Below are 26,034 nucleotides of genomic sequence, written 5' to 3'. Positions count from 1 at the left end.
GATTTACACCAGGCAGTCAGACGCTACATTCTGTTCTCAGCCATCATGCCACACTGCCTTCTGAGCCTCTGCCTCAGGATTACATCTCTCTACAGTCCTGAAGTGGCGTTCCTGGAACAGAATGCCTCAACTTCCCACAAGTTAACGTTCAAGAAGGAACCCACGCTCACTCCCCGGCAGTCCCATTGTGTGTCCGCTACCTTCCCTGGGGCCCGTGAACATAGCTTTACTCCTTGCTCTCATCACAAACCAGTAGCCACAATTCCAAAACTCTGGCCCCATGGTGCCCACACCGCCCCCATTCCTCAGCCTTGGCCATACCGAAGTTGTTGGTAGGGTAGCGTTTGCGGAGCCGCTCCGTGAGCCGTGACACCTTGCTGCGCAGCACCTCATTCTTGCTCAGGAACCCGTTGTCCTGCAGAACCAGCTCGTCTTCTGCTGGGCACGGGGCACCTTCATCATCCTCCTGTGGGAACAGCTCCTTCCAATCCTGCCCACCTCGAAGCAGGGCTCCAGGAGCCATGTGCAGAGGTCCCCAGCACGGCCGACCCCACGAGGCACGGGGACAGCCAGCTCAGTCACCCTCCCCCTGCCCGGCCCCTGCCTGCCTCCCCAAGGCTCCTACTTACCAGCACCACCAAGTGTGTCTCCTGCCTCCCAAGGTGCGCGGGAGAAGGAGAGAAAACAGAGAGAGATGGCAAGAAGAAGGATGCCGCCGGAAGAGCCCCGGGCAAAAGGGAACACGGGAGCGCCGCTGTGAGTTATCTGAGCACGCCACAGAGGGTGACGTTCACAGAGGCCCCAGAGAAGGAGCCCAGCGACAAATCGGCTTGAGAGAAGCTGGGTACTACGGCTTCTCAAACTGGGTGAAATAATGCATTAAAAGTTGCTCATTACTTCAATAGAAGAGAACACAAAATATTCCTCAGAATGTATTTTCAGAAAACTTTTGCTTCATTTAAGTTTTACACATTTTACAGACGTTAAGTGTGAACTAGTCCAAGATGTAAAATGTGGTCACTACTGTGGGTTAGGAACCAAAGAGCCCGAAAGCCCTGGTGTATACACTCCCTACACCCCCAGCACCAAGATGCACAATCTGCAGTCGTGTATTCAAGTCTGGGCGAAAACTTTAAGCAGTTGAAAATGCAAATGCAGACGTAGACGAGGCGGAGGCGAGAGTGAAATGGGCTAGGGTAAATCACAGGCAACGCACAAGGCCCTTTCTTATACCTCAATGTCCCCCTTTACAAAGAGACGGAGAAATGACTTCCTGCTATATGGAAATGCAACAGCACAGCTGTGACAAGAGCCACCACACTAGGACTCAGGGACCAGGGACAAGGAGGGTGGGGGCAGGGGTGGGGACTAGGTGACTTTTCTAAAGGGGACAGTCACTCCTCAGCTACACTGACCACTGCACACTCGGGGCCACCAGAGCTGCTGATTTTTCAGAGGAACTAAAAATCCAGACTTGTCATTGAAATCTCTCCATTTGTAAATGTCTTTAAGTCTTGGATGCCAAATAAAATGCTTCTGTAAACTACCAGTTTGAATCACTGTCTTAAAATCAGGAGGACTCCTTGACCTAGTCCTTGGCCTACAACCGCTTTCTCCAACTTCCCCTCCCTGCCCCCCAAAGAGACATCTTTCAGACCTCATTCTGCGTAAGAGCAGTGAGAGACCCGGGACAGTGCCTTCCCCCAAATCTGCCTCCCCCACATCCAAGGCACCAAGCCCAGAGTCTCCAGCCTAGGTGGTAAATGATCCACCCCCCAACACAGGGTGCTTCCCAGAGGCTTCCAGAGCCATCCCACCCCTGAGCATGCATGACAGATGAGTAGGTCAGTCACAGAATGGGCAGAAGTTCAGAGGCACCCTTTCATCCAGTGAGCTCTAGCTCACTAGTTCTGACTGCTCATTTGGATAAAGAGAACTGAAAAACCTAGACTTGGGATGTGAGAAACCACCTGGCTCCCAGACCACACTTCTGGCCTGATCAGTAGAGGGTGGTGGGGAAGGGCCACCCACCTCAATCGCATCTTTAAACTCCTCATCGGGCTCAGCCTCCTCGGCTTCCTCCACACTGCCAGGCGTGAGGTCCTGGGAAGAGAGACTATTACAGAAGGAGAGGGAGGGCAGCCCTGCCCTCTAAGGTAGAGGCCACCAGCTTCCTGGAGCAAACATCCAGGTTCCCTAAAACACCCATTCCTGCCCCAGAGGAGATGGCACAGATGCAAGAAAGAAGTCACACGAAGGAGGGCACTCTCTGACCTAGCAGAGACAGGGAAACGGGCCCAAGACCAGAGATGGCCCTATGGCGGTTGCGCAGCACAGGTGCTAGAACCACAGGGCCTGGTCTGAGTCCTGGCCCCACCACCCTGGCACAAGAACTCTGTGCCTCAGCCTTCTCCTCTGCAGAAGAGAACCCTCTCATTCTCAGAAGCAACCTACACCTCACAGGGTTAATATCTATAAAGTACTTAGAATAGCGGAGTCACCATTCAACAAAGCACACAGTAGCTGTTATCATTACAATTATTATTATTAAACATTTCAAAAAAGAGGAGACCAGGGAAGCAGCAGGAACTGTAAAGAGGCCAGGAGCTCTGTGGCATGAACAAGCTGGGAACTAGAAGGCCCCACAACCTGCCCACAGGAGACTCTGCCCTGATGGTGCGGGGCACTCACCTCTGTGGGCGTGGGTGCAGGCGTGCAGTCCGGCAGAGCAGACTTTCCCCCAGCCTCCAGCAGTGATGGGCTCTCAAAGACGCTGTCTTTCTGCTTGGGCTTCAGCCGCCGCTGCAGACATACCCTGTACTCAGACACCACTACCCAGGGCAAGAACAGAGCGGGAGGCAGAAACAGGATGGAATGAGTGGTGCTCTGGGCGTACCCCCTTCTACAGGTGGCTGGCCTCTTCCACCAGCAGCCCACTCTCTGCTGCAAGAAAGTCACCCTCCTAACTCTGAACAGATCACCTAACCTAAGCCTCATAAGCAAAACAGAGATCCTACCCCTCCACCCCATGTGATTGTTATAGAGAGATTAAATGTAGTAAGCGCTCCACGAATTATAGCTTCTGTAACTAATTATCCAACTACAGGGAGGAAAACAAATATAGCAATCACCCAAACATATGTAGAAGCCCAGGTTTCTGTGGCTCAGGGCCTCTCCAGATTGCCTCACGGCTTTAGAAGCTAGACGGCAGATGAGAAGTCCAGGATCACAAAGAGAAGTAGCAGCTACTCCAGGTGGCTGCGTCCCAGGAGGCGGGTGGCAGCACTGGGAAAACATCCCTCCCTCATCTCCCAGAAGCCACCACATCACATAAGCAGGGATTCACCTGCCTCGGGATGGGAAAGGGACCCTGACCGAAGCAGCCTCCCCTGGATCCCCCCTGACGTCTCAGATGCAAAGCCCAGGAGCCCTCCCAGAAACTACCCTGGTGTGGTGCTGCCCCCTTGTGGAATGCAGAGCAAACGGATGATTAGCTGTAGAGACAGACAAGCGGGGGAGCCTCACCTAGCCCCCCCAGAGCCTGGGCCCCATCTCTGCCGAGCTGTCCACGGCTTACCTCGGAAGAACTCCACATTCCCCAGAAAGAGTGTGCTGTTTAAAAGGGCAAGGACCCAGCACAGGGGCAGCAGATACAGCATGCAAACCGTGCCCAGAAGAGCCCCATAGAACCTGCATTGACAGAGAGGAACCACAGCATCAGAAATTCCTGCGATTAGAAGGAAACCACTCTGGAGCACAGCCACATGGCAACGGGCACACTTAATAAACATGACATCTGCTAATCAAACAAGTGGGTGAGAGCTTACACGGTGAGTTATGTTTCTACTATTAAAATATTGTTCCCACACCTAAAAGGTGTCTAAACAAAAGCCATACATCCCAGCCCACAAGTTCACGTGCAGGTCTGCACACAAGAGCCTCAGAGGCTCTCCTCCCCTGAGCAAAGCCCTGCAGGGCAGCGGTGGGGAGGACCAGGGGCCACTCACTGCGAGGACGTGGCAGGGTTCTCCCAGCGCAGCACCCGGTAGGCAGCTTCACAGATGCGGCACAGGCAGCTCAGGAAGGCCTCCAGCTGGATCAGGCTGTGGGCACAGGGGTGGGGGGGGCCTTCCGTGAGCCGCACACCCACGGGCCTGCCAGAGCTTGGGGCCACAGAGCCTAGGACTTCACGGGCACAGCTAGCCAGGGACAGCTGGTCTCTTCGAACCCATGGGAGGGGCCGGAGAGCTCAGGAGAACCTGCGTACATTTCAGTCCCCCTTTCAGAACCCCTACAGAGATGCACAAAAGACAAATGTTCCCGCCTGGGTCTCTTCCTAGCTGTTGATGTCGGGCCAGCTGCTTAACTTTCCCAGGGCCAAGGTAAAATGAGGAGCAGGGTAGCCCCCCCTCACAGACACACTGCAGCTGCAGGATAAATGGCAGGATAGAGATCACTGTGTCTTCACCTGGGGTGTAAGGCAGACCCACTTGGAGAGTTTTTTTAATGGATGCACCCCCAGAAACAATGAATGCATGCTGCACCCAGATCTTGGTTTCTGAAGGGCTCCATGGAGAAATGGCTGATTCCAGAGCGGGAGCAGTGCAAGCATAAGATGAATCTGAGTATCATATGCACTCAGAGATGACGGGCGGCTCAGTCGGTAGCGCATCCAACCCTTGATTTTGGCTCAGGTCATGATCTCGGGGTTGTGGGATCAAGCCCCACATCAGGCTCCGTGCTCAGCGGGAAGTCTGCTTAAGAGTCTCTCTCCCTCTGCCCCTCCACCCCCACCCTCCCACCCCCATGCGCGTGTGCTCACACACTAATAAATCAATCTTAAAAAAAAAATAATGGGGATATATCAAAAGAACACAGGAGCCAGTTCAAAAGAGCTCCTACTGCCAAACCTAGGACAATGAGATCAAAATAATGACAGTAATGGATTACAACCCATTAAATAAAATTAAGAATCTTGAGTTCATACTGATAAGATGGAAGAGCTCTTTCTTAGAGCAGATGCTAGCTAACAATGCCAATTAGAAAATCACCTTCACAACTATCACAGTAATAAAGTGATAAAGATAAGACCCAGCAATGGTCATTTTAGAGTAGAGAAACCTTAACCAAATGATCAAAGTTAGAATCTCCCCTAATGGGACAGACTGACATCATGTACCTCGATATGATACACTGACAACAACACAATGCTTGTCATACTCCTGCAAAAATGCAATCTAATCATAAGGAGACAACCCCAAATTGAGGGAAATTCTACAAATAATAAGCTCATCCTATTTAAAAGTGTCAAGGTCATGAGAAACAAAGACTAAGGAAGTATTCCAGGTTACAGGAGACTAAGAAGACATAAAAAACTAAGTGTAACATATGACTCGGGACTGGATTCTGGAGGAGGGAAAATTTATATAAAGACCTTGCTAATACCACTGGTAAAATTTGATTATGAACTATATATTAGATAACTGCAGGAATGCTAATATTAGCCATGTAAAATTTTCTAATTTTGATTATACGATTATGAATATATAAGAGAACATCCTTGTTCTTAGGAAAGAAGTATTTGGGGTAAAAATGCATGATGTTTGCAACTTACTTTCAAATGGTTCAGTAAGAAAAAAAATAACATGCAAGTGAAGAGCAACAGATGAAGCCAATGTGGCAAATGTTAATAATTGTTCTAGCTGGGTAAAGGGCCTATGGGAATTCCTCTGTATTATTCTTGCAACTCCCATTTGAGTTTAAAGTCATTAAAAAAGGGGGGGATACCCAGACCCCACTCCAGAAAACTGAGTCAGACGGGGGCCAGGCTCAGGCCTCCATTTGTAACTTTCTTTTGAAGCTTTGCAGATGCTATGGTTAACGTTATTCAACGGTCTTAATGTGGCTCTTCGGAAGTACCAGCTCTGTCACACTTAGGAAGCTTCTCGATAGCGTAGTGATGGTGACTAACCTTTACTGGACACTTCCTGGGTACCAGACACTCATTCAGTCTTCACAACCACCTATGAGGTAAGTCTACTATTATGCCATTTAACAGGTGAGGAACCTGAGGCACAGGGAGGCTGAGCAACCCACCCAATGCCACAGAGCAAGTAAACGGAGGGCTGGGATTTGAACCCTGGCCGCGGCTCACGTGTGCCTGCGCTCGGTCAAGACCCTAAACTGTCTCTCTAGTGGAAAGAACACAAGTTGTGAAATCAGCTAGATCTGGATTCTTATCCCAGCTTGGTCACCTTTCCGCTGTGTAAGCCTTTATCTTCAACCATAAATGGAGGATAGTAACAGTAGTTACCTCCCAGAGCTGTTCAAAAGATCAAAGGGAAGAACATCTGTGGTTTCCCTTATACAACGCCTCACACAAAGCAAGCACTCAGTGTGATGGCCACTATTACTGTGACCATGTCCCACCTCCCTGGCCCCTTCCATACTCACAAGCTCTTCACCTCAGCCACAGCCTCGGGGCGAGACAGGCGAACTTTCTGGAGGTCCTCCTGCCTCACGCTGTGATACTTCCTCCGCATCAACTCAGACTCAGGCAGCCGTGGCCGGCAAACCTCCTGAAGGTAGCCCAGAAGGGCAGGCACTGAAATCATCAGGGCACCCACCGAGTACCATGCACCTATGGGATCAATAACACTGCAGGTAAATGAGGAGCAAGGACCAGGAGCCTCTGCCCACCAGATACCCACATGCTCGCCTCCTCCAGGGCTCTGTCCAAAAGGCCTTCCCTGATCACCTTGGGTGAAAGAGTATCTCCCCTGCTCACTCTCCAACCCTTTAACTCAGCTTTATTTTCTCCTCACAGAATTTATCACATGACTGATTATAGGCATAGTTGTTGTCTCCTCTACAAACATAGGCTCTTGAAGGCTGAAACTTTATCCGTTTGATTACTACTATAGCCCCAGACCCATTTTTTTTTTTAATATTAACAAACCTATGCTAGCACACAGTAGGTGGCTCGTGCCTGGAGTCTGGCCGCTAGGAGATCCCCGTGACTGACACTCTGACCTCTGGGCCACTGGAGCAGACTGGAAGCCTTTCCTTTGGCTTTTAGAATACCACAGACAGACCACTGTGAACTGAGAAACGGGGAGGCTGAGAGAAAATCCAAAGGATCTTCTTCCATGTAGCACGGTACCCCCAAAGCAAGCTAACAGAGCACTGGGCACAGATTAAATGCTAGTTAAATATCTGTCATAGGAGAAACAGAAAATGAGGTCTTATGTGAAAACCGGGTTTATTTTCAACCCACTGAATCCATATCTCTGTAGGAAATAAAGGAGACACTTGAGAAATGCAAGTTTGATAGAAGAATGAATACATGAATAAAGGACCCCACTCCTCAGAACATTCTGTCTCAGGCCTTTCACACATCTCCCCCCAGGGGTTCAGCTTTTTCTGTAGCTACCTGTCAGTTCAAACAGGAAAGGGGCTGGGTCCTGGTATATCTCGTCACAAAAGGTCCCCAGGAGACATCACTACCTAAGATCTCTAGAGCCATCCACCTGTCCACACATCTACCTCAAAGGCTTCATGCCACAGACCCCTCAGAGCTGGTGACTGCCCAGCAGCCCCCTCCAGGCTCACCTGCTGAGCCAGAGAAAATCAACATATGTGGCAAAAATCTCTTAACCATTCACCTTCCTGGCACCTTCACCCCATGTCATGCCCCCACTGACCCCAGAATCAGCTTGGAAATCAAAATGGAAAAAGGTCACACCACCAGTATTCAGTCAAGAAGGAAACTAATGATAGCTACAATACATTGGCTGCTTACTCCATGTCAGGCACCGTGCTAAATGTTATAGACAGGCTACCTCGTTCCTCACAACTACTCTCTGAGGAGAGCACTATTATTATCCTCCCTTTAGAGATGAGGAAAATTAGGCCTTAACAAACAGGTTAAAGAACCTGCCACCTCAACAACCCACCCAGGATTCTAGCCCAGAGTGTGTCTCTCCAGAGCCGGTTTTCTGACATCAAGCAGACATGGAGGCCAACTCCATGGCAAGACAAGCGGCCACTTCTGGGAATTCCTTCCCACATCCATTCTCAAAAACCCCCCGCCCCTGGAATCAGTTCTTACCCTCATTCAAAGTGAGGAACAAGATGTTGAGGCCCAGGCAGGTCAGCAAGGAACACAAAGGCATCTGCCACCTACAACACAAGAAAGTCCTGGTCACTAAAGATGGCCACTCCTCCAGTTGGGGTCGGGGGAGGAGACAACCATCACAGGTGGATCATCAAAACCAGGACCAAGAGGAGGGGGCCTGGAGTTCAGAGGGTCAAGGAGAAATGAAAAGTGGGCCTCTTACATAGGCAACTGGGAGAGGAGTTAAGGTCACACATTAGGCCCCGGGATAAGAAAAGGTATCCTCTCAGAACTAGACCTGTGGAACCTTCTCCCAGAAGGAGAAGAATTTATAAAATATCTGTTAAGAAACCCAGTTAATACTGTTTAACCATGTTTTGTAAGGTTCTGGTCTCTTTAAGAGGTAACAATGACGAATTTTCTTCTTTAAAATTTTCCCTTATTCTTTTTTACAATTTCACAGGAACATATACTCACTATGCAAGATTCATCTAATACAGAAATCAAGAGAACAAACCGTGAAGGATTTCTGTGACCGCATTTGTGACTTTCTCTGATTTCTGAAATTTTGAGACTTTAACATATGTTAATCCAAAAGGAGAAAAAATAATGAAGATTTTGTTTTAATATATCAAAAAAGAAACTAAAACCGGGGTATAGCATTCTTTCAGCAGACATGCCCTAAGTGAACTGGAACAGCCGGAAGCACATGCAGACCCAGCCCCCCACCACCACCACCAAATAGCAGCGCAGAAGGCCCCAAAGAGGAAAGAAAGAAGACCAGAGACTTGAGTTGCTGAGGACAATCAAATTCTGCTGGCTTCGTCCCTGATAAAGGACATTTAATAGGGGAAAAGGAGCACAGATGTAACATTGAAAGCATGGACGCCTACAGTCTAAACAGCAGTGTAGGGGCGCCTGGGTGGCTCAGTCATTAAGCGTCTGCCTTCAGCTCAGGTCATGATCCCAGGGTCCTAGGATCAAGCCCCGCATCAGGCTCCCTGCTCAGTGGGAAGCCTGCTTCTCCCTCTCCCACTCCCCCTGCTTGTGTTCCCTCTCTCGCTGTCTCTCGCTCTGTAAAATAAATAAAATCTTTAAAATTAAATAAATAAAAAACTTAACAGCAGTATAGCATCTATAAGGTCAGTCAACTGAGGGAGAGTCAAAGAGAAAAACAGGCAAGCTGCTGGCAAGCAATGTATTCAGAACCTAATGTATTTTAAGATTTTATTTTATTATTTATTTGATAGAGACACAGCAAGAGAGGGAACACAAGCAGGGGGAGTGGGAGAGGGAGAAGCAGGCTTCCCGCTGAGCGGGGAGCCCAATGTGGGGCTCAATCCCAGGACCCTGGGATCATGACCCGAGCCAAAGGCAGATGCCCAACAAATGAGCCACCCAGGCACCCCCAATGTATTTTCTTTTGCTGTGATTGAGGTATTTCAGTTGCTAAATGAAGTTCACTAAATTATGTGCTTTTATTCTTTTGTGGGGAAAGGGGGGGTAGTGGAAGGGCAGAGGGAGAGGGAAAGGGAGAATCTCAAGCAGATGCCCCGCTGAGCACAGAGCCAACACAGGGCTTGATCTCACAACTCTGAGATCATGACCTGAGCTGAAATCAAGAGTCAGACACTTAACCGACTGAGCCATCCAGGTGCCCCTGCTTCTATTTTTTCATGAAAGTTATGAGTAAGGGAATGAAATGACCTGTCTGCCTTTCTCTGAAAACCCAGCATTCCCCACTGTGCCACCCTAATTAGGCCGCAGAACCAGCTAGTGGCAGCTACAAGCATAAGAGCAAATTAAAAGTCTGGTCTAAGGACAATCCCACTTCAGAAATAAAAACATCATACAGCCACTGAAGTCACTTTCACTGTAAAACCTCCCCATTCTTTCTCATATCTTTACTGACACTTCAGTCATAGAAATCCACCTACTAGGGTAGCTGATCCCAGAAGAGAGGTGTCTTTTAAAAATCTAATGCACCTCTAGGCTTCAGACCTAACAGACAGAGCTCAAGATTAGGTCCCTCTTGAAAGTCAAATCCTCTTTACTAAGAAAAGAACAATCAAAAGCACAAACTAATCTGACAGCCATTTTCACAGACCAGTGCTCTGTCTCCCAGTGGCACAGAACCACAAGCTCCTGGGGGCTCTTTAGGCCAAATGCTGCTCCCCCTCCATCCAGTTTTAGTCAATCCCACCACATCCTCAGATTTCTAATTTCATAAAATGGAAAAACCCTAACATATGAGTGCCAAGAAACACTAAGAGACCAGTGGTGGAAAAGGTGAAAGGCAGGCTGCATTTAACTTTTGTGCTTTGCCACAAAAGGGTAAAACACACAAACATATTCACACACCTGCATGTGTGCACAGCAGAAAACCCGAAGACTAAAATTCATTTCAGCTGGATGGTCATGGTGAGATTATAAAGCAAGTCCCTCATACCATCATCTCCCCTAACCCTTGCACCAAGGGGACAGTGATCTAATGATAAGAACATTGCTATGGAATACAAACCCACTCACTTCTAGGGCTAATGCCATAAATTAAAGGGGTTCTGAGGTGAACAAGAAAAATTTAAGGCATTGTTCAGGGAGTAAAAAATAAACCTCCCACTATTTCCAGACTGAGGTAAGAATGAATATTCAATAGCACTTAGAGGTTAACCCAACTCCACTTACCCTGCCTCCTGCCTCTCTCAGAGGACTGGAAAGTTTTATGGGAATCTGATGAAAACTAGAAGCTTCCCCCTTAGAAATACACATGCGTGTACATACAAAGGTTTACGTGTAGTTTCAAGAGGTTCAGTGAGCCCTAAAGCCCCACTCACAAGCTCCAGGTTATGAATGTCTGCTCTGTAGGACAACCAGGTTTTACGTGGCTCCCAATATTAGGAACACATGACCTTTGTGGGGGGAGGGAGTTTCACTTGAATTTGATCCAACCTTTAAATCTAATTTCCAATTTGCACCATGAGGAAGCAACCAGACAAATCTAAGTAGGAAATTCTCCAGGACTGTCAGCTCCGTCTCCAGCAAGTCAGTACCATGAAAAAGAAACTATTTTAGATTGAGAAGACTCAAGGGACGTTATAACCAAATAAAATGCACAGTCCTGGATTGCAATCTGATTTGACCAAAACATGACATTCTTGGGACAACTGGGGAAATCTGAATATGAACTGGGTATAAGATGATATCAAGAAATTATTAACTTTGTTAGGTGTGATGTTGCTTTTTCTCATTAAAAAAAAAGTCCTTATTATTTAGAAATAAACTGAAGTATTTAGGGAGTGAATAGCATATATCTGTCCTTAAAATTCTTTAAGATAAGAAATAAAGTGACCTGAAAAGGGAAAAAAGAAATTATATGGAGGATGAAAATCAAAGCAAAATAACAAAAAATTTTGAGCTCCATAATCCTAAAAGATTAGTGAAAAGGGTACCTGCTTATTCACAGGTACTTGTATTTAACTTATGTTCAAATTTACATCCTAATTTTAATATTAATTATGCTAATACTGATAGAGAAGGAAAAAAAAAAAAAAAACTCCTTTAAAATTTAGAAGGCCCGATGTTCAAGGCTAATTAGCAGTCCTGAGGTATGTATGAGCTTACTGAATGACAAAGAAGAAACTCTGGTGAAAGACCATCTGGTTCCCAAGGCCTAGCTCTCCTGGGGTAGGTCTGGAATAAGCCCAGGGAACCAAAGGACCTCCCAGAACCACTCCTCACGAGGGCAGAAAGGACAGCCCAGCAACTGCCTAAGTGGCCAGCACAACTATGGAGCAGGAAAGCAGAAGGTCTAGCTGGTCAGAGCAACTCTACAAAGTCTGTTACCTGAGCAAGTACCGGACACCGTCACCTGCATCCTTCAGGGGTTCCAGGTAGATCTCCAGCCTCTTGTAGGACAGAACCAAGTTGAAAAGATCAAATGCCGGGGACCTGGTAGGGGCAGGTGGAGACTCCAGGGGAACCTCAGGCATCACGCTGGGGCTCACCTCTGGCCCACTCCCCTCACGCTCTGATGTCTGCATCCTGCAACCATAATAATTCCTGACATTTGATTGCACTTCCAATCCCCAACACACTTCTACTTACATTAGTCTATGTGGTGCCTATAATAAACCTGTGAGGTAGGAAGGGTTACAGGTAGAATACCCATTTCACAGAGGAAAAACGTTCAGCAGGGTGAAGTGAATTGCCCAGATATAAAATCCTGCTCTTCTGACTCTCCAACTAATGTTCTTTTCCCCACAGACCTATCAAGAGTATAAACCATAAAGACCAAGCGCACATGGCTGCTGGGAAGAGGCAGCCTGGTGTCTAAAGAGAAATGATGAGCTGGAATATTTTTCACCCACTCCTGACCTGGTTAATTCCTACTCATCCTTCAGGTAATGGCTGAAACATTGCTCCCTTGATCTGAGAGGTCTCTGCCAATGCCCCCAGTCTGGAATGGGAGACCCTCCCCAATAATCCCAATGGATCATGTACTTGCCCTAACAGCATTTATCACACCAAAGTAAAACTCCCTGCTTTCTTGCGGGTCTGTGCTTAACTTGGAGCTCCACCAGGTCAAAAACTATGTCTTCCATTTACCACTGCTTCTGCACACAGTGGAAGGTTAATTAATGCTCACTGAAAGAGTGAACGAACTGTCCATCCTCTACGGACTCCCATGCTTTCTCCCGCCCCGCCACATCTTCTAACGCTTCCTTCTCCTTTCTGTTCCCAACAACTTCCGGGACCATTCCTGCCCATTACCCTCCCTTTTCCCTTGAACCCCACGGGGCAGTCACCTCCTTCCATAAGGCCCCGTTCCCATCTCCCCTCTCCGATGCGGAGACCCTCACCCTCTTCCCTAATTTCAAAGTCCTACCCCAAACGCTAAAAAGAAAAGGAGGGGACAGAAAGGGCGGAATCTTGACGCACAGCAACATAAGCCAGTCCCTCGCAATGGACTGCAACCTGACCTGGGACTGGGGATGGGGATGTGACCAAGGGGCCACCGGGAGCCTGAAATATCGCAGGTGGAGCTCGGACTAAAGGACCCAGGGAGGGTGCAAGGTAAAAAGCCCTGGAGGGGGTGAAGCTGTTCAGCGCCGACAGAGGCCTGGACCACCACCACCTCTGCAGCCCACGGAGCCCCTTCGGGCCCTGCGGCCCAGACCAGGGAAGGCCACGCCCAAAGTCGCTGGGCCAGCAGGTGGCGGCCCCCGCTGCGTCCAGGCGCCCAACTCCACACAGTCGGCAGAGACCCGGAGGTGGGGAGGGGGGTGACACCTCACCTACCCGGTCGCTGGGTTGGTGGGGGAGGGGCGGGGACGGCCAGGGAGCACTGGAAGGGCCACTAGGCCCGGGAGCGTTTCCTCAGGGCCGCCCCACCCCGAGGATGCGCTTCTTCCAAGGGCCTCTCTGAAGTCGCAAACCGGAGAGCCTCCCCCGCCTCCCCCGCCGCCGCCGCTTCCGGGACACGAATTGCTCTGCGGCGGCGTGTCCATGACGTCATCACGCCCTCCCCGCCTTCCGCTCCAGCGCAGGTGAGCGCCCTCGTCAGCACTGCGCCTGCGCATCTTTCCTCGCTTAGCCCCGCCCAGATTCAAGTGGCTCCCTGAGTGACCGCTAGTCAGTGAGTATTGCGGAGCCTCCGGAGCAAGAGGTTTACGGTCGTGCATCTCGCCGCTTTGGTCCAAATCCAACCCATTCGTCTAAGCAGGAGTCAAATGTCTGTACCTCTTCTCTGATTCTCCGGGCGGGAAGTTATCATTTACCAGACATTTACCCTCCAAATAGCTGGAACCTAGACAGATCCAAATCCCCACACCGTCCACTAAGCTATATTCAGAAATCCTCATACTTCTCAGAGGAATGGGCCTGGCTTTGTGGCTGGGCCAGGCTTGTCTGCTGGACTCTGCCTCTCCTCCTTTAGGGTGAGTCTAGAAGTATAGAGAAACATTTTTTTTTCTTTAATATCTTAGCTACCTGAAATTTCCCAGGTAGTTAAGTAAATCAGTAATTTACTCCAAAGGTAAATTTTGGTTTCTTTGCAATTACTCGTTGGGTGGGCCTGGACCACTGGCCTCACACTGGCTGTCGCCAGTAGTATTATTGGTTCTCTCTTCAGGCAGCTCTGCAATTGAGAGATATTATTCAAGAACTAGACATTATTCAGAGGGAACACTGGAGGATATAAGAAGGCTCTAAAGACCAGAAAGGGACAACAGTCACGACCAATATCAATGAACAAAGGCTTCCCCCGGTAACTAGACACTGGTCAACTAGTCTCCGCTTTTGGAAGTCTAACTCTGAATTTTGTATAATGAAGTGTTCCCAGTTCCTTCTTTCCCTTCTCCAGCATTCTGAGTCTTCATTCTTTGCTTCAAATCCTAGTGTCACTGGTAAGTGAAAGAGACTGGAGGAGATGGGCGCCTGGGTGGCTCAGTTGGTTGAGCGCCTGCCTTCGGCTCAGGTCATGATCCTGGAGTCCCGGGATCGAGTCCCGCATCGGGCTCCCTGCTCGGCAGGGAGTCTGCTTCTCCCTCTGACCCTCTCCCCTCTCGTGCTCTCTATCTCATTCTCTCTCTCAAATAAATAAATAAAAATCTTTAAAAAAAAAAAAGAAAGAGACTGAAGGAGAAAATAAAATAGTAAAAGAGGATAACTAGGGACACCTGGGTGGCTCAGTCGTTAAGCGTCTGCCTTCGGCTCAGGTCATGATCCCAGGGTCCTGGGATCGAGCCCTGCATCTGGCTTCCTGCTCCGTGGGAAGCCTGTTTCTCCCTCTCCCACTCCCCCCTGCTTGTGTTCCCTCTCTCGCTGTGTCTCTCTCTATCAAATAAATAAAAAATATTTTTTAAAAAAAGAGGATAACTAATAACTTGACATTTTCCAGAGGTTAGTCTTTGCATCTCTAAGCGAGGGTGTGTATGGCCCACATGATTGACTCATAAACCTCACTGTGGCCCTTGGAGAAATACTAGTGGGAAATGCTGGGTAGAAGAAGCTGGAAAATAGGAGTGGGAAGAGGAAAGAATTTCCAAGCACACCTACTTCCACCAGATGGCTCCCTCGCCCACTCTTACACAAACCTTGGGAGAGCTGCCTTTCAACTTGGAATTTTTTGTCTTGTGGTCTCTCCTGCCACCATTTCCACCACATACCAGATTTGTCACGCTTCGAGCTGTATTCATTATTTCTTTCTGTGTAACAAATTACTTCAAAACTTACTGGATTAAAACAATAATAAATTTATATTTTCTCACATTGGTTTTTGGCTTTTGGGGGGTTTTGGACAGGAAATGGAGAGCAGCCTCGTGGGCGTCTTTGGCTCCAACTTTCATGAGATTGCAGTCAGCTATTGGCCACGGCTGCCATCATCTGAAGGTTTAACGGGGCTGGAGGATTGGCTTCCACAGTGGCTTCCTCACACAGCAGACAAATCGTTGCTGGTATTCTTATGCTGATAGGCTGGAAGGAGGTTTCCCCTTCCTCACTTGGCACTCACCAGAAGGCACCTCGAGTGTCCTCCTGACATGATGTCTGACTTCCTACAGAGCAAGAAATCCGAGAGGGAGGCACAAGATCTTCTATGATATAGCCTCAGAAGTCACACACCATCATTTTCACAATATCCTATCGTTTTTACAGGTCAGAACTATTCAATATCCCAAAGTATAGTGGGAGGCTTATACAAGAGCATGACTACCAGAGGGTAGTCATTGCGGCCAACCTGGAGGCCATCTTGGAGGCTAGCTACTAGGTGCTGCTCTGTGGGCTTAGAATACCCTTCCTCCTCCACCTGACCTCCTCCCACACACCTTTCAACATCCAGCTTGAATGTCAAGTCCTTTGTGTAGCTTTCCCCAAATAATTCCTCATTTCCTCCTCTGTGTTTACAAAAAACTCTGATCCTATTAAGCACCTATTACCTTGCATTTCAACCTATCTATAGAATCTCCCTTTGTTCCTGAGAGCAGGGAGACTACAACTTAATCTTGGCAGAGCCCCAGTTTCTGCCAAGTATAGAGCTTTGGCATAGTAAATATTCAATGAATGTTTATTTTAAAACAAATGAATAAGTTTATAGCAGCAATGTCCACAATGGCCAAACTATGGAAAAAGCCAAGATGTCCATCAACAGATGAATGGATAAAGAAGATGTGGTATATATATACAATGGAATATTATGCAGCCATCAAAAAATGAAATCTTGCCATTTGCAATGACGTGGATGGAACTAGGGGGTATTATGCTGAGCGAAATAAGTCAATCAGAGAAAGACATGTATCATATGACCTCACTGATAGGAGGAATTCTTAATCTCAGGAAACAAACTGAGTGTTGCTGGAGTGGTGGGGGGTGGGAGGGATGGGGTGGCTGGGTGACAGACAGTGGGTAGGGCATGTGCTATGGTGAGTGCTGTGAATCGTGTAAGAGTGATGAATCACAGACCTGTACCTCTGAAACAAATAATACATTATATGTTTAAAAAAATTGGGGCACCTAGGTGGCTCAGTCGTTAAGCATCTGCCTTCGGCTCAGGTCATGATCCCAGGATCCTGGGATCAAGCCCCGCATCAGGCTGCCTGCTCAGCGGGAAGCCTGCTTCTCCCTCTCCCACTCCCCCTGCTTGTGTTCCCTCTCTCGCTGTGTCTCTGTCAAATAAATAAAATCTTAAAAAAAAAAAGAAGATAGTAGGAAGGGAAAAATGGGGGGGGAATCAGAGGGGGAGACAAATCATGAGAGACTATGGACTCTGAGAAACAAACTGAGGGTTCTAGAGGGGAGCAGGGTGGGGGAATGGGTTAGCCTGGTGATGGGTATTAAAGAGGGCATGTATTAAATACGTGCACACGTTCCTTGAGTGCATATCATTTAGAGCTGAAATCCTTATGGTTAGATGAAACACCAGAAATATGAGGAAAATAACCCTGCCGAGGAATAGCTGAGACCAAACAGCGGTGATTCCAGCTAATAGATCAGGTGTGGTTTCTTTGCTCCCTTATGTTCTTTGGATGTGATTGTAGCATTTGTGGGCTTGGGGGTCAAGAACTGAAGATAACTGGTGCTGGATAGAGGAGCCTTATTTTATATTATGGCAGCTTGCTATTTTTGTAACATTGTGATTGAGTTGAACACAATCAAAGTACAGTCACTGATTCCCCCTTTTTCCTGGGTGAGTGAGCAGGTGATGAAATATGCTGTCCACATCCTTGGACATGTCCAAATGGACAGGGTTTGACTCCTACTTCTGTTTGAAATGATGCTGTGTTTTGGTTGTGGCCCGAAGCTTTGAAGTGCTACTTGGCATCTCCTTTCTTCCACGGAGTTGTCATGTCTTCAAACATGACAGATTGGGTAAAATACTAGTTAGATTGAGTCTGGCTTGCCTCCACTCGTCATCTCTGTCATCCAATAGGCTTTTGTTTGTTTGTTTTTAACGGTTTTTAACTGACGTTCATCAAGAGCAGTGAATACCTAAAACTATGCCCTTAATGGAGGAAATCCTATCGAAGAAGGTGCATTTCTTTACCAGAGCTGTGTCATACCATCCTTTGGGCCCTCTGCTGGAAAAGTAGAATCAAGTCTCAAATAATGCCTTTTTAATTGTATCCTCTAGTATTATAGATGTAGGACAGTACTGTATCATACCTCTGTGAATGTAAAATATCTTGTACCTGCTTTATGATACGTAATAGTGACCGTGCTTTATCAGAGCTGTCTTTAATGACGTTATTCTAGAATGTTTTCTTTCCAGATGATGATTGAGAAGCTAATAAAAAAATGGTGCCAGGTGCCACAACAGTAACAGAACTTTGCTGTTTTCTGGGGTTTTGTTTTTTTTTTACCTTTCCCCCCCCTTTTTTATTAATGGAGTGTGCTGGATGTCTCTATAATTTTGTTCAGATGACTGCAGAACCTGGAAAAGCTGTTGCTGCTATTGATGCATAACATACTGCTATTGGTCTTTTTATATAAATAAATAAATATATATATATACACATACATATACATATATATAAATAATTTGAATTTTTGGAAACTTTAGCTGTGCTGTCAACTTTGGAAAAAGTATCCCAGTTGTACCGTGTTGGGTTGGCATTGTACAGAAATTAACAGCCATATTGGTCTAGAAATGTTAAACATAATTTTTTCCATTTGTACAGGGGTAACACACTGTATTAAATATGTAAGGTCTTATCTACATGGGTTTGATTACAGAAACTAATAAAGTATTCTCTAAATAATGAAAAAAAAAAGAGGGCATGTATTAAATGGAGCACTGGGTGTTATATGCAAACAATGAATCATGGAACACTACATCAAAAACTAATGATATAATGTATGGTGATATAACATAATAAAATAAAATTTAAAAAACTACAATGAAATACCACTTTGCAAAAATAAAATAAAATAAATGAATAAAACAGAAAATAGCAAGAGTTGGTGAGGATGTGGAGGAACTGGACCCCTTGTGCACCATTGTTGGGAATATAAATAGTGCCTACTCTATGGGAAACAGTCTGTCATGTCCTCAAAAGATTAAATATAAAATTATTGTATGATCCAGCAATGCCACTTCGGGTATATACCCAAAAGAACTGACAGGGTCTCGAAGAGATATTTATGCATCCATGTTTATAGCAGCATTACTCACAATAGCCAAAAGTGTGGAAGCAACCCAAGTGTCCATTAATGAACAAATGGATAAATAAAATGTGGTATATACATACAATAAACTATCCAGCCTTAAAAAGTAGGAAACTTCTGACACGTGCTACAATGTGAATGAAGCTTGAGGACATGAATGCTGAGTGAAATAAGCCAGTCACAAAACGACAAGTATTGTACCATTCCACTTCGATGAGGTACCTGGAGCACTCACGTTCATAGAGACAGAAAGTGGATGCCAGGGAGCTGGGGGCAGGGGAGAGTGGGGGATTATTGTTTAAGGGAAACAGATTGTCAATTTTGCAAGATAAGACGTGTTCTGGAAATGGTTGCACAACACTGTGAACATACTTTAATACCACTGAATTGTACACTTAAAAAATGGTTAAGATGGTAAATTTTATGTTGTGTATTTTGCCACAATTAGAAATTTTTTAATGAAAGAATGATGGATAAACAAAGTGTAATATATCCATGTAATGGAATAATCAGCCATAAAAAGGAATGAAGTACTCACACATGCTACAACATGGATAAACTCTGAAAACAATATGCCACATGAAAGAAATTAACAAAAAAGGCCACATATCATATGAATTGATTTATATGAAATGTCCAGAATTAGAGACAGAAAGTAGGGCGCCTGGGTGGCTCAGTTGGTTAAGCGACTGCCTTCGGCTCAGGTCATGATCCTGGAGTCCCGGGATCGAGTCCCATATCGCGCTCCCTGCTCGGCAGGGAGTCTGCTTCTCCCTCTGACCCTCTTCCCTCTCGTGCTCTCTATCTCTCTCATTCTCTCTCTCTCAAATAAATAAATAAAATCTTTAGAGACAGAAAGTAGATCAGTGGTTGCCAGGCACTGGGGGGCTGGGGGTCGGGGGGAAGGGCAGGAATTGGGAATGACTTCTAACAGGTACAGGGTTTCTTTTTGGAATGATGGAAATATTCTGGAATTGGATAGTGGTGATGGTTGCACAACTTTGTGACTATACTAAAACCACTGAATTGTACATTTTAAAACTGAGACTTTTTATGTTACATTGTGTTAAAATTTATGTGATGTGAATTATGTTTCCATTAAAAAGTGAATGAATAAATAAGATAAATATTTGACCGGTAAGTATTTTTAGATTGTCTTTAATATTTGCATTTTCTCTAGTATTCACACTTAATATTTGAGTATAGCTTTTGATTAATAGCTCACCACCATTGCTCTGAAAAGAGTTCAATAAATACATCTTTATGTTCTTGTACCTGGGAAAGAAGTCCCCTTGAGTAATGAGTTTCCCAGCTGTGAGCCAGTGAGTTGTCAGACAAACACAGCAAGGAAATGGATGTCTGCAGTTACATTCTGACTCAATAGCTCTTGGCAGCCATGAAAACAACTATTCGTCAAACACAGGCACAAAAAAAGCCTCACGGAGCAAAGCAGTGAAAACCTCAGCAATAAAACCTTCTGGCCTCCTGTGAAAGAGACAGTTAACTGTCCACCAAAAAGTCATATCCACTGGTATAGAGTTGCAGCTGGGCAGCAAATGCCCAGCCAGGAACTACATTCCCAGCCCCTTGCATATAGATTGGGTCATGTGACTCACCAAAGGAAGTGAGTGGAAGCGATGAGTATCACTTCTAAACCAAGGCATTTAAAAATCAGAAACCTCCTCCTTCCTCTCTTCTCCCAAATGCCAGCTCAATGCAGAGGCGATGGCCAGGCCACAAGGTGGAAGGAGACTGAGTCCCTGAATCATCACAGTGGAAAGGCTCCCACTGACCTGGGATATCCACAAAGGACAGTTATATAAGGAAGAAATAGGTTTGTATGTGAATAACAAAGAGATTTTTATTAAATTAGACTACTGAATTCTTGGAGAGTGTTTGTTACAGCAGCTAAACATCAATATTCATTCATTCCACTGAACGACTATTTATCATGGGCCTTTCAGGGGAATACAGAAATGGATAGCCCAGAATTCTTTCCTCAAAAGGTTCTAATTCTAGGAGCATCAGCTGGCTCAGTCAGTAGAACATGCAGCTCTTGATCTCAGGTTTATGAGATTGAGCACCACGTTGGACATAGATGTTACTTTAAAAAAAAAAAAAGCTCTAATTCCAATTAAATTGGAGAATTAGATGGCAGACTAGTTGAATAAATATTCCACCAGTGGACTTCTGTAGGTGACCCACCAAAAAAACCTGAATAGAACAATTACCATTAAAGAAATTGAAAGAATTCACAAACTTCCTCAATGGCATCAGGCCCAGATTCTTTTGTAGTCAATTTTTATCAAACCCATCAATAAAATGATTTGTTAAACTATTCCAAACAAAACAAGATGTCAAACTTCCCAATTTATTCTGTGAGTCCAGAATTAAACCATCACTGGTACAAGAGCCAGGGAATAGCACACACACATACACACATGCCAAGTATCATCTGGAATATAGCCAATTTAAAAATAATAAGGGTACACCCACCACACAACTGAACGCCTCTATTACTAGCTAAATATGCAAGAGAAATGAAAGCATACAACCACACGAAGATTTGTACCTGAATGTTCACACCAGAAACTTGAAGCAATACAAATGTCCATTAACGGGTGAATGGATAAACAAATTACAATCGCATAATACTCCGTGATAGTAATGAACAAATATTATTACCAAAGTAGCACAAATGAATCTCAAAATAATTAAATAAAAGAAGCCAAATACCTCCCCTCACCCCAGAAAAAAAAGCACATATCATACATATATGTTATAATTATAAACTAATATGTAGTCACAGAAAGCAGATCAATGGTTGCTTGGGGGTGAGGGAGATAAGAAGGAATTACCAAGGGGCACAAGGGAGCTTTTGGGCATTATGGATATGTTTACTGTCTTAATTGTGGTGATGGTTTCACGAGTTCATACATATGTCAAAACTTATCAAAGTGTACATTTAAATTATATGCAGTTTAAATGTAACCTAATAAATAATAACCTAATAAATCTGTTTAAAAAAAGAAATATCTAGGGGCGCCTGGGTGACTCAGTCGGTTAAGTGTCTGACTCTTAATTTCAGCTCAGGTCATGAGATGGAGCCCCGCATTGGGCTCCACGCTGGGCAATGAGCCTGCTTAAGATTCTCTCTCTGCCTCTCTCCCCCACCTTGTGAGTACGCAGACTCTCACTCTCTCTAAAAACAAAAAAACACCTAGGCAAACACTTCCCCCTTCTGAGCATCATCTACAAAATGCAGTTATTATCTGAACTGTTCACCAGTTCATATAAGGATGGAGTTAACTAGATGTAAAAATATTTCACAAACTGTGAATATAAGATTACAGGGACATTGTGTAATCTTTATTACTATTAATGCCATTATCAACAATATTATTATCATCACTATCATGGTCACTGCAAAAAGACTCCATCCACCTATGTTAAGATCATTGAGGTTAAAAAAAAAATCACTGAGGTAGTTCATCTTTTTTTTTAAGATTTTTATTTTTAAGTAACCTCTACACCCAACTTGGAGTTTGAATTTACAACCCCAAGATCAAGAGTCACATGCTCTACCAACTGAGCCAGCCAGGCACCCTGGTAGTTCATCATTTTAATTTAAAAAACAAACCCTGCGGGGCGCCTGGGTGGCTCAGTTGGTTAAGCGACTGCCTGCGGCTCAGGTGGTGATCCTGGAGTCCCGGAATCGAGTCCCACATCGGGCTCCCTGCTCAGCAGGGAGTCTGCTTCTCCCTCTGACCCTCTTCCCTCTCGTGCTCTCTCTCTCTCTCATTCTCTCTCTCTCAAATAAATAAATAAAATCTTTAAAAAAAAAAACCTGCAAGTTCACTAGTCCCTAGGGATGGCTGGGAGGAGAGGGTGACAAGCTGATAAATACAACGGAGTTTACAGTTTACCAGGGAAGTGAGGAAAGACGTGTTGTGATGCCCAGATACAAAACAGTGAGGGAAGCCAACCACTCAGAAACACCCGCCCCCGCCCCCGTGCCTGGACAAATTTTGATTTGAGTGCAGTCACGGAGGAGCCCGCAAAACATAATGAGGGGAGTCTGTGAACATCTCACCACTGACACCTGAGAATCCGTGGTCAGTTCATCTCTCTCTAGATGGGCTGGCACCTCAAGAAACAAGAGGAGAGCAGGACATCCTCCTTCCAGGCTGAAAGGAGGCAGACGGGGGTACTACTGGGAGCACAGAGCAGGCTCCAGGGAATAAAACGGAAGGCAAAGAAGGACCTTGGGCTCTGGAGAAAAGAGGATCCCGACCTTCATGTAGATAACAGTAACTTTTAACACTTCTGTGCTATCTTTCAAGAAAGCTCAACTCAGACCACAGGAAAGAACAGTGGAGGGATCAATCCGTGGCCAGTGAGATTGTCATTTCTCAGGTGGGAAGAGAGCCAGGATGGCGTCGGGGAGAAGGAAAGTAACAGTTACAAGCACGTACTGTGGTTCTGCTCTGCACTTTACAAACATCACCTGAGGTCCCCCCAACAACACGACACAGCTGAGAGCTGACCTGCACTGACTAGTTGCCGGACACTCTGTTCTGTGTGCCTCGTCTCAGTAAGCCCTTCCCACGGACCAGGGAGGCAGCTAGTAGCATGAACCCCGTTTAGGGAGCAATGAAACAGATGAAGAGCTTTAGTAAATTGCCTAAGAACAGACAACTAATAAGAGATTGGCCTCGCTTCTGACGTCACAGGCGGAGCTCACCTCAAAATCAGAGCCAGTCATATTAACTGCCTAGGAGACACAGAAGGAGCCAGCACAGAGTACAGAACAAGATTTCAAAAGGCAGAGGGTTCCCTATCCAAGTTTGGGATCAGGTCAGGTGGCCACACGGATGGCACGAGTTCTTAGGAGGAGGGCGGGCTGAGTAGAGGGGCACTCTGAGTCCTTCTTACCTCAGGCAGACAGACAGATGGTCTCCGGGAACCAGGAGAGTGGCTTCAGCACAGTGAGCTGGTTAAACCTGACTTCACTGTAAAACCAGGAAGGGAGTAGCTGACATAATTCAGATTTGTAATGATATCACTTTCTTTACAGTCTTTCCTTCCTGCCTTAGCTCAAAACACAGCTATTAGAAAACCCAGCATAGCTCTCGGTGGGGTCTTTGGCTGGGAAGTCCTCGGAAACTGCAAGGCATGGGAGCACACACTTGAGTTTGAATCTTGTTTCCGTCACGTTAAGTGACCTGGGGAAATCAGTTTACCCTCCTGACCTGTCTCCACGACTAGCAAATGGGGGCATTTAATACTTCATGGGCTTGTGAGGATGACAAGTGATGTTATATAACATCCGACTTGTTCTTGACTCAGTGCAGACACTTCATATAGTTCCCTTTCTCCCCTCTTGCCAAACCTGACTCGGAAATGCTTTACAACTGGGGCATCAGAGCGCCCCCTTCAGGACCCCTGGAGATGGCAGCAAGGAGAACGCGCATCCCACCTCTGGGAGATGGAGAGGAACCTGCGGAGGCACTGCCTCTGGGAGCTTGCCCTCACCTCAGTGTTGAGGAAAGAATGTCACAGCCCTGGTGCCAGCAAGATCCCAAATAGCCATCCAGTTCCAAAGGAATGGGGTCATGGAACAGGGAGGGCGAAAGGGCTTTCCGATTAGGAGCCTGACTGGGATTTCCACAGCCTGAGGTTGCTGTGGGTGGTCTGCACCCTCCTGCTGGCTATGTCAGGGGCTCTCCTTTGGGTTCTGGCTACCTCAGCGTACCTCTCCCTTGCCTTACAGGACACAGAGAGCCTCAGGCCCTCCTCACTTCTTTTCAGCTGCCCCCACCAGTCCCTGGCTATGAGGTGGAATACGGCCCCCCCAGTGCTCCCTCCGCGCCCTGCTACTCTTGACACAGACCTGGAGAGTCACTTCACCACCCCTCCTAAGCCTCTATTTACTCATCGGCAAAAAAGAACCCACCCCCTTTTATGGGTTTTACTAAGATTTCTACAGGAAGCAGCCAAGGGAGTGACAAAGTTAACCAGTGTGGGAAAGTTATAAACGTTCCAGAAAGTACACAAAATTCTGGTAGTCCCCGACTATTTATATGGACATTTAGAAAGGGTTAGAACTATATTATCATTAATTTTAAAAAGCAAGTTGTAAAAGAGTCAGATGTATATATGTGTGTGTGCGTGTGTGTGCACACGCACACACACGTGTCTATGTATGTTCGATTAGTTATAAAAATTAGAGTAGATTTAAGGTGCACCTGGGTGGCTCAGTTGGTTAAGCGTCTGCCTTCAGCTCAGGTCATGATCTCCAGGTCCTGGGACGGAGCCCCACATCTGGCTCCCTGCTCAGCGAGTAGTCTGCTTCTTCCTCTCCCTCTCCCCCCAGTTCATGCTCTCTCTCCCTCTCAAATGAATAAATAAAACCCTTAAAAAAAAGGTGGGGAGAGTTAATAGTTAACAATGGTTTATCTCTAGTGTTTGAGATTAGGATGATTGAATGGCTTCTCTTTTTAGTTTGTACCCTTCTGTACAGTTTAATTTTTAATGGGCATATATTGTTATTATATTTTAATGGATATATATAGGTATTTTATTTAACAAATAACTACTGTAACAAATGAAACAATACAAACATGAATAAACAGAGCTAACCAGACCTTTCTCTCTTACATCCCTCTTCCCTTTTATCCCTGCAAAAATGTGGGTTTATTAACTTATTCTCACCCCTGACCACACCACCCCCATCCTTAGAGAAGCAGGAAAACTAATAGACATAAATGAACAAATCCTTCAGATTCCCCAGACTCAATTATATCCCTGAAGAGCCGTGTCTTATTTCAAAGTGCCCCCAGCATTAAACAGGAAATGTCAGATTAGACCAGGCCTGAACACCTGATCTGCAGGAATGAAAACCAAACTCCACCTAAACCTCAGAGCCTGCCAGAGGACCACAGGGACTTACCAGCTGCTAAGGTGAGTGAGAGAACATCTGCCTTCCAGTCCCAGTCCCGCCAGTAGCCAGCTGTGTGACCATGGACAAGGCCCTTCTCCTCTCTGAGGCTCTATTTCCCCTGTTAAATGGGCGTGACAATGGCAACTATTAAGACTGTTAACTGGATCAAAAAAGGTCATGCAAGTATGAACATATTTTCAGTTGCAAAATTCTCCACAGAGCTACAACAGCAGGAGGCTAACCAGCCTTTGCATAAAGGGAGGCCACTTTTTATTTTGTGCAAAATTCATGAATAGACACAGAGGGAAGAGGGGAA

The 26,034-nt window shown here is 46.1% G+C and overlaps 1 protein-coding gene across 13 annotated transcripts in view; it reads right to left on the bottom strand.

The window, feature by feature from the left end:
• ZFYVE27 (zinc finger FYVE-type containing 27) overlaps positions 1-13,620 on the bottom strand; it is a 30,646-nt gene extending 17,026 nt beyond the window's left edge. For 6 of the 13 annotated variants that reach the window (XM_027592214.2, XM_027592275.2, XM_027592239.2 and 3 more), the window contains exons 1-11: positions 13,415-13,620; positions 11,960-12,157; positions 8,111-8,181; positions 6,454-6,640; positions 4,008-4,103; positions 3,578-3,690; positions 3,132-3,200; positions 2,692-2,831; positions 2,032-2,103; positions 630-650; positions 322-466 (exon numbers count right to left, since the gene is read on the bottom strand). In XM_027592214.2, coding sequence (XP_027448015.2) covers positions 322-466; positions 630-650; positions 2,032-2,103; positions 2,692-2,831; positions 3,132-3,200; positions 3,578-3,690; positions 4,008-4,103; positions 6,454-6,640; positions 8,111-8,181; positions 11,960-12,156 — 1,111 coding nt within the window. In that variant the 5' untranslated portion in view covers position 12,157; positions 13,415-13,620. Of the gene's footprint in view, positions 1-321; positions 467-629; positions 651-2,031; positions 2,104-2,691; positions 2,832-3,131; positions 3,201-3,577; positions 3,691-4,007; positions 4,104-6,453; positions 6,641-8,110; positions 8,182-11,959; positions 12,158-13,410 lie in introns of all 13 variants that reach the window. The other 7 variants (XM_027592198.2, XM_027592207.2, XM_027592221.2 and 4 more) reach the window with 7 other exon arrangements.
• Between the last annotated feature and the right edge of the window lie 12,414 nt (positions 13,621-26,034).

Source organism: Zalophus californianus, chromosome 15 (assembly GCF_009762305.2).
Source record: "Zalophus californianus isolate mZalCal1 chromosome 15, mZalCal1.pri.v2, whole genome shotgun sequence".
Taxonomy (NCBI): domain Eukaryota; kingdom Metazoa; phylum Chordata; class Mammalia; order Carnivora; family Otariidae; genus Zalophus; species Zalophus californianus.
This window is presented reverse-complemented; position numbering and strand designations above follow the sequence as displayed.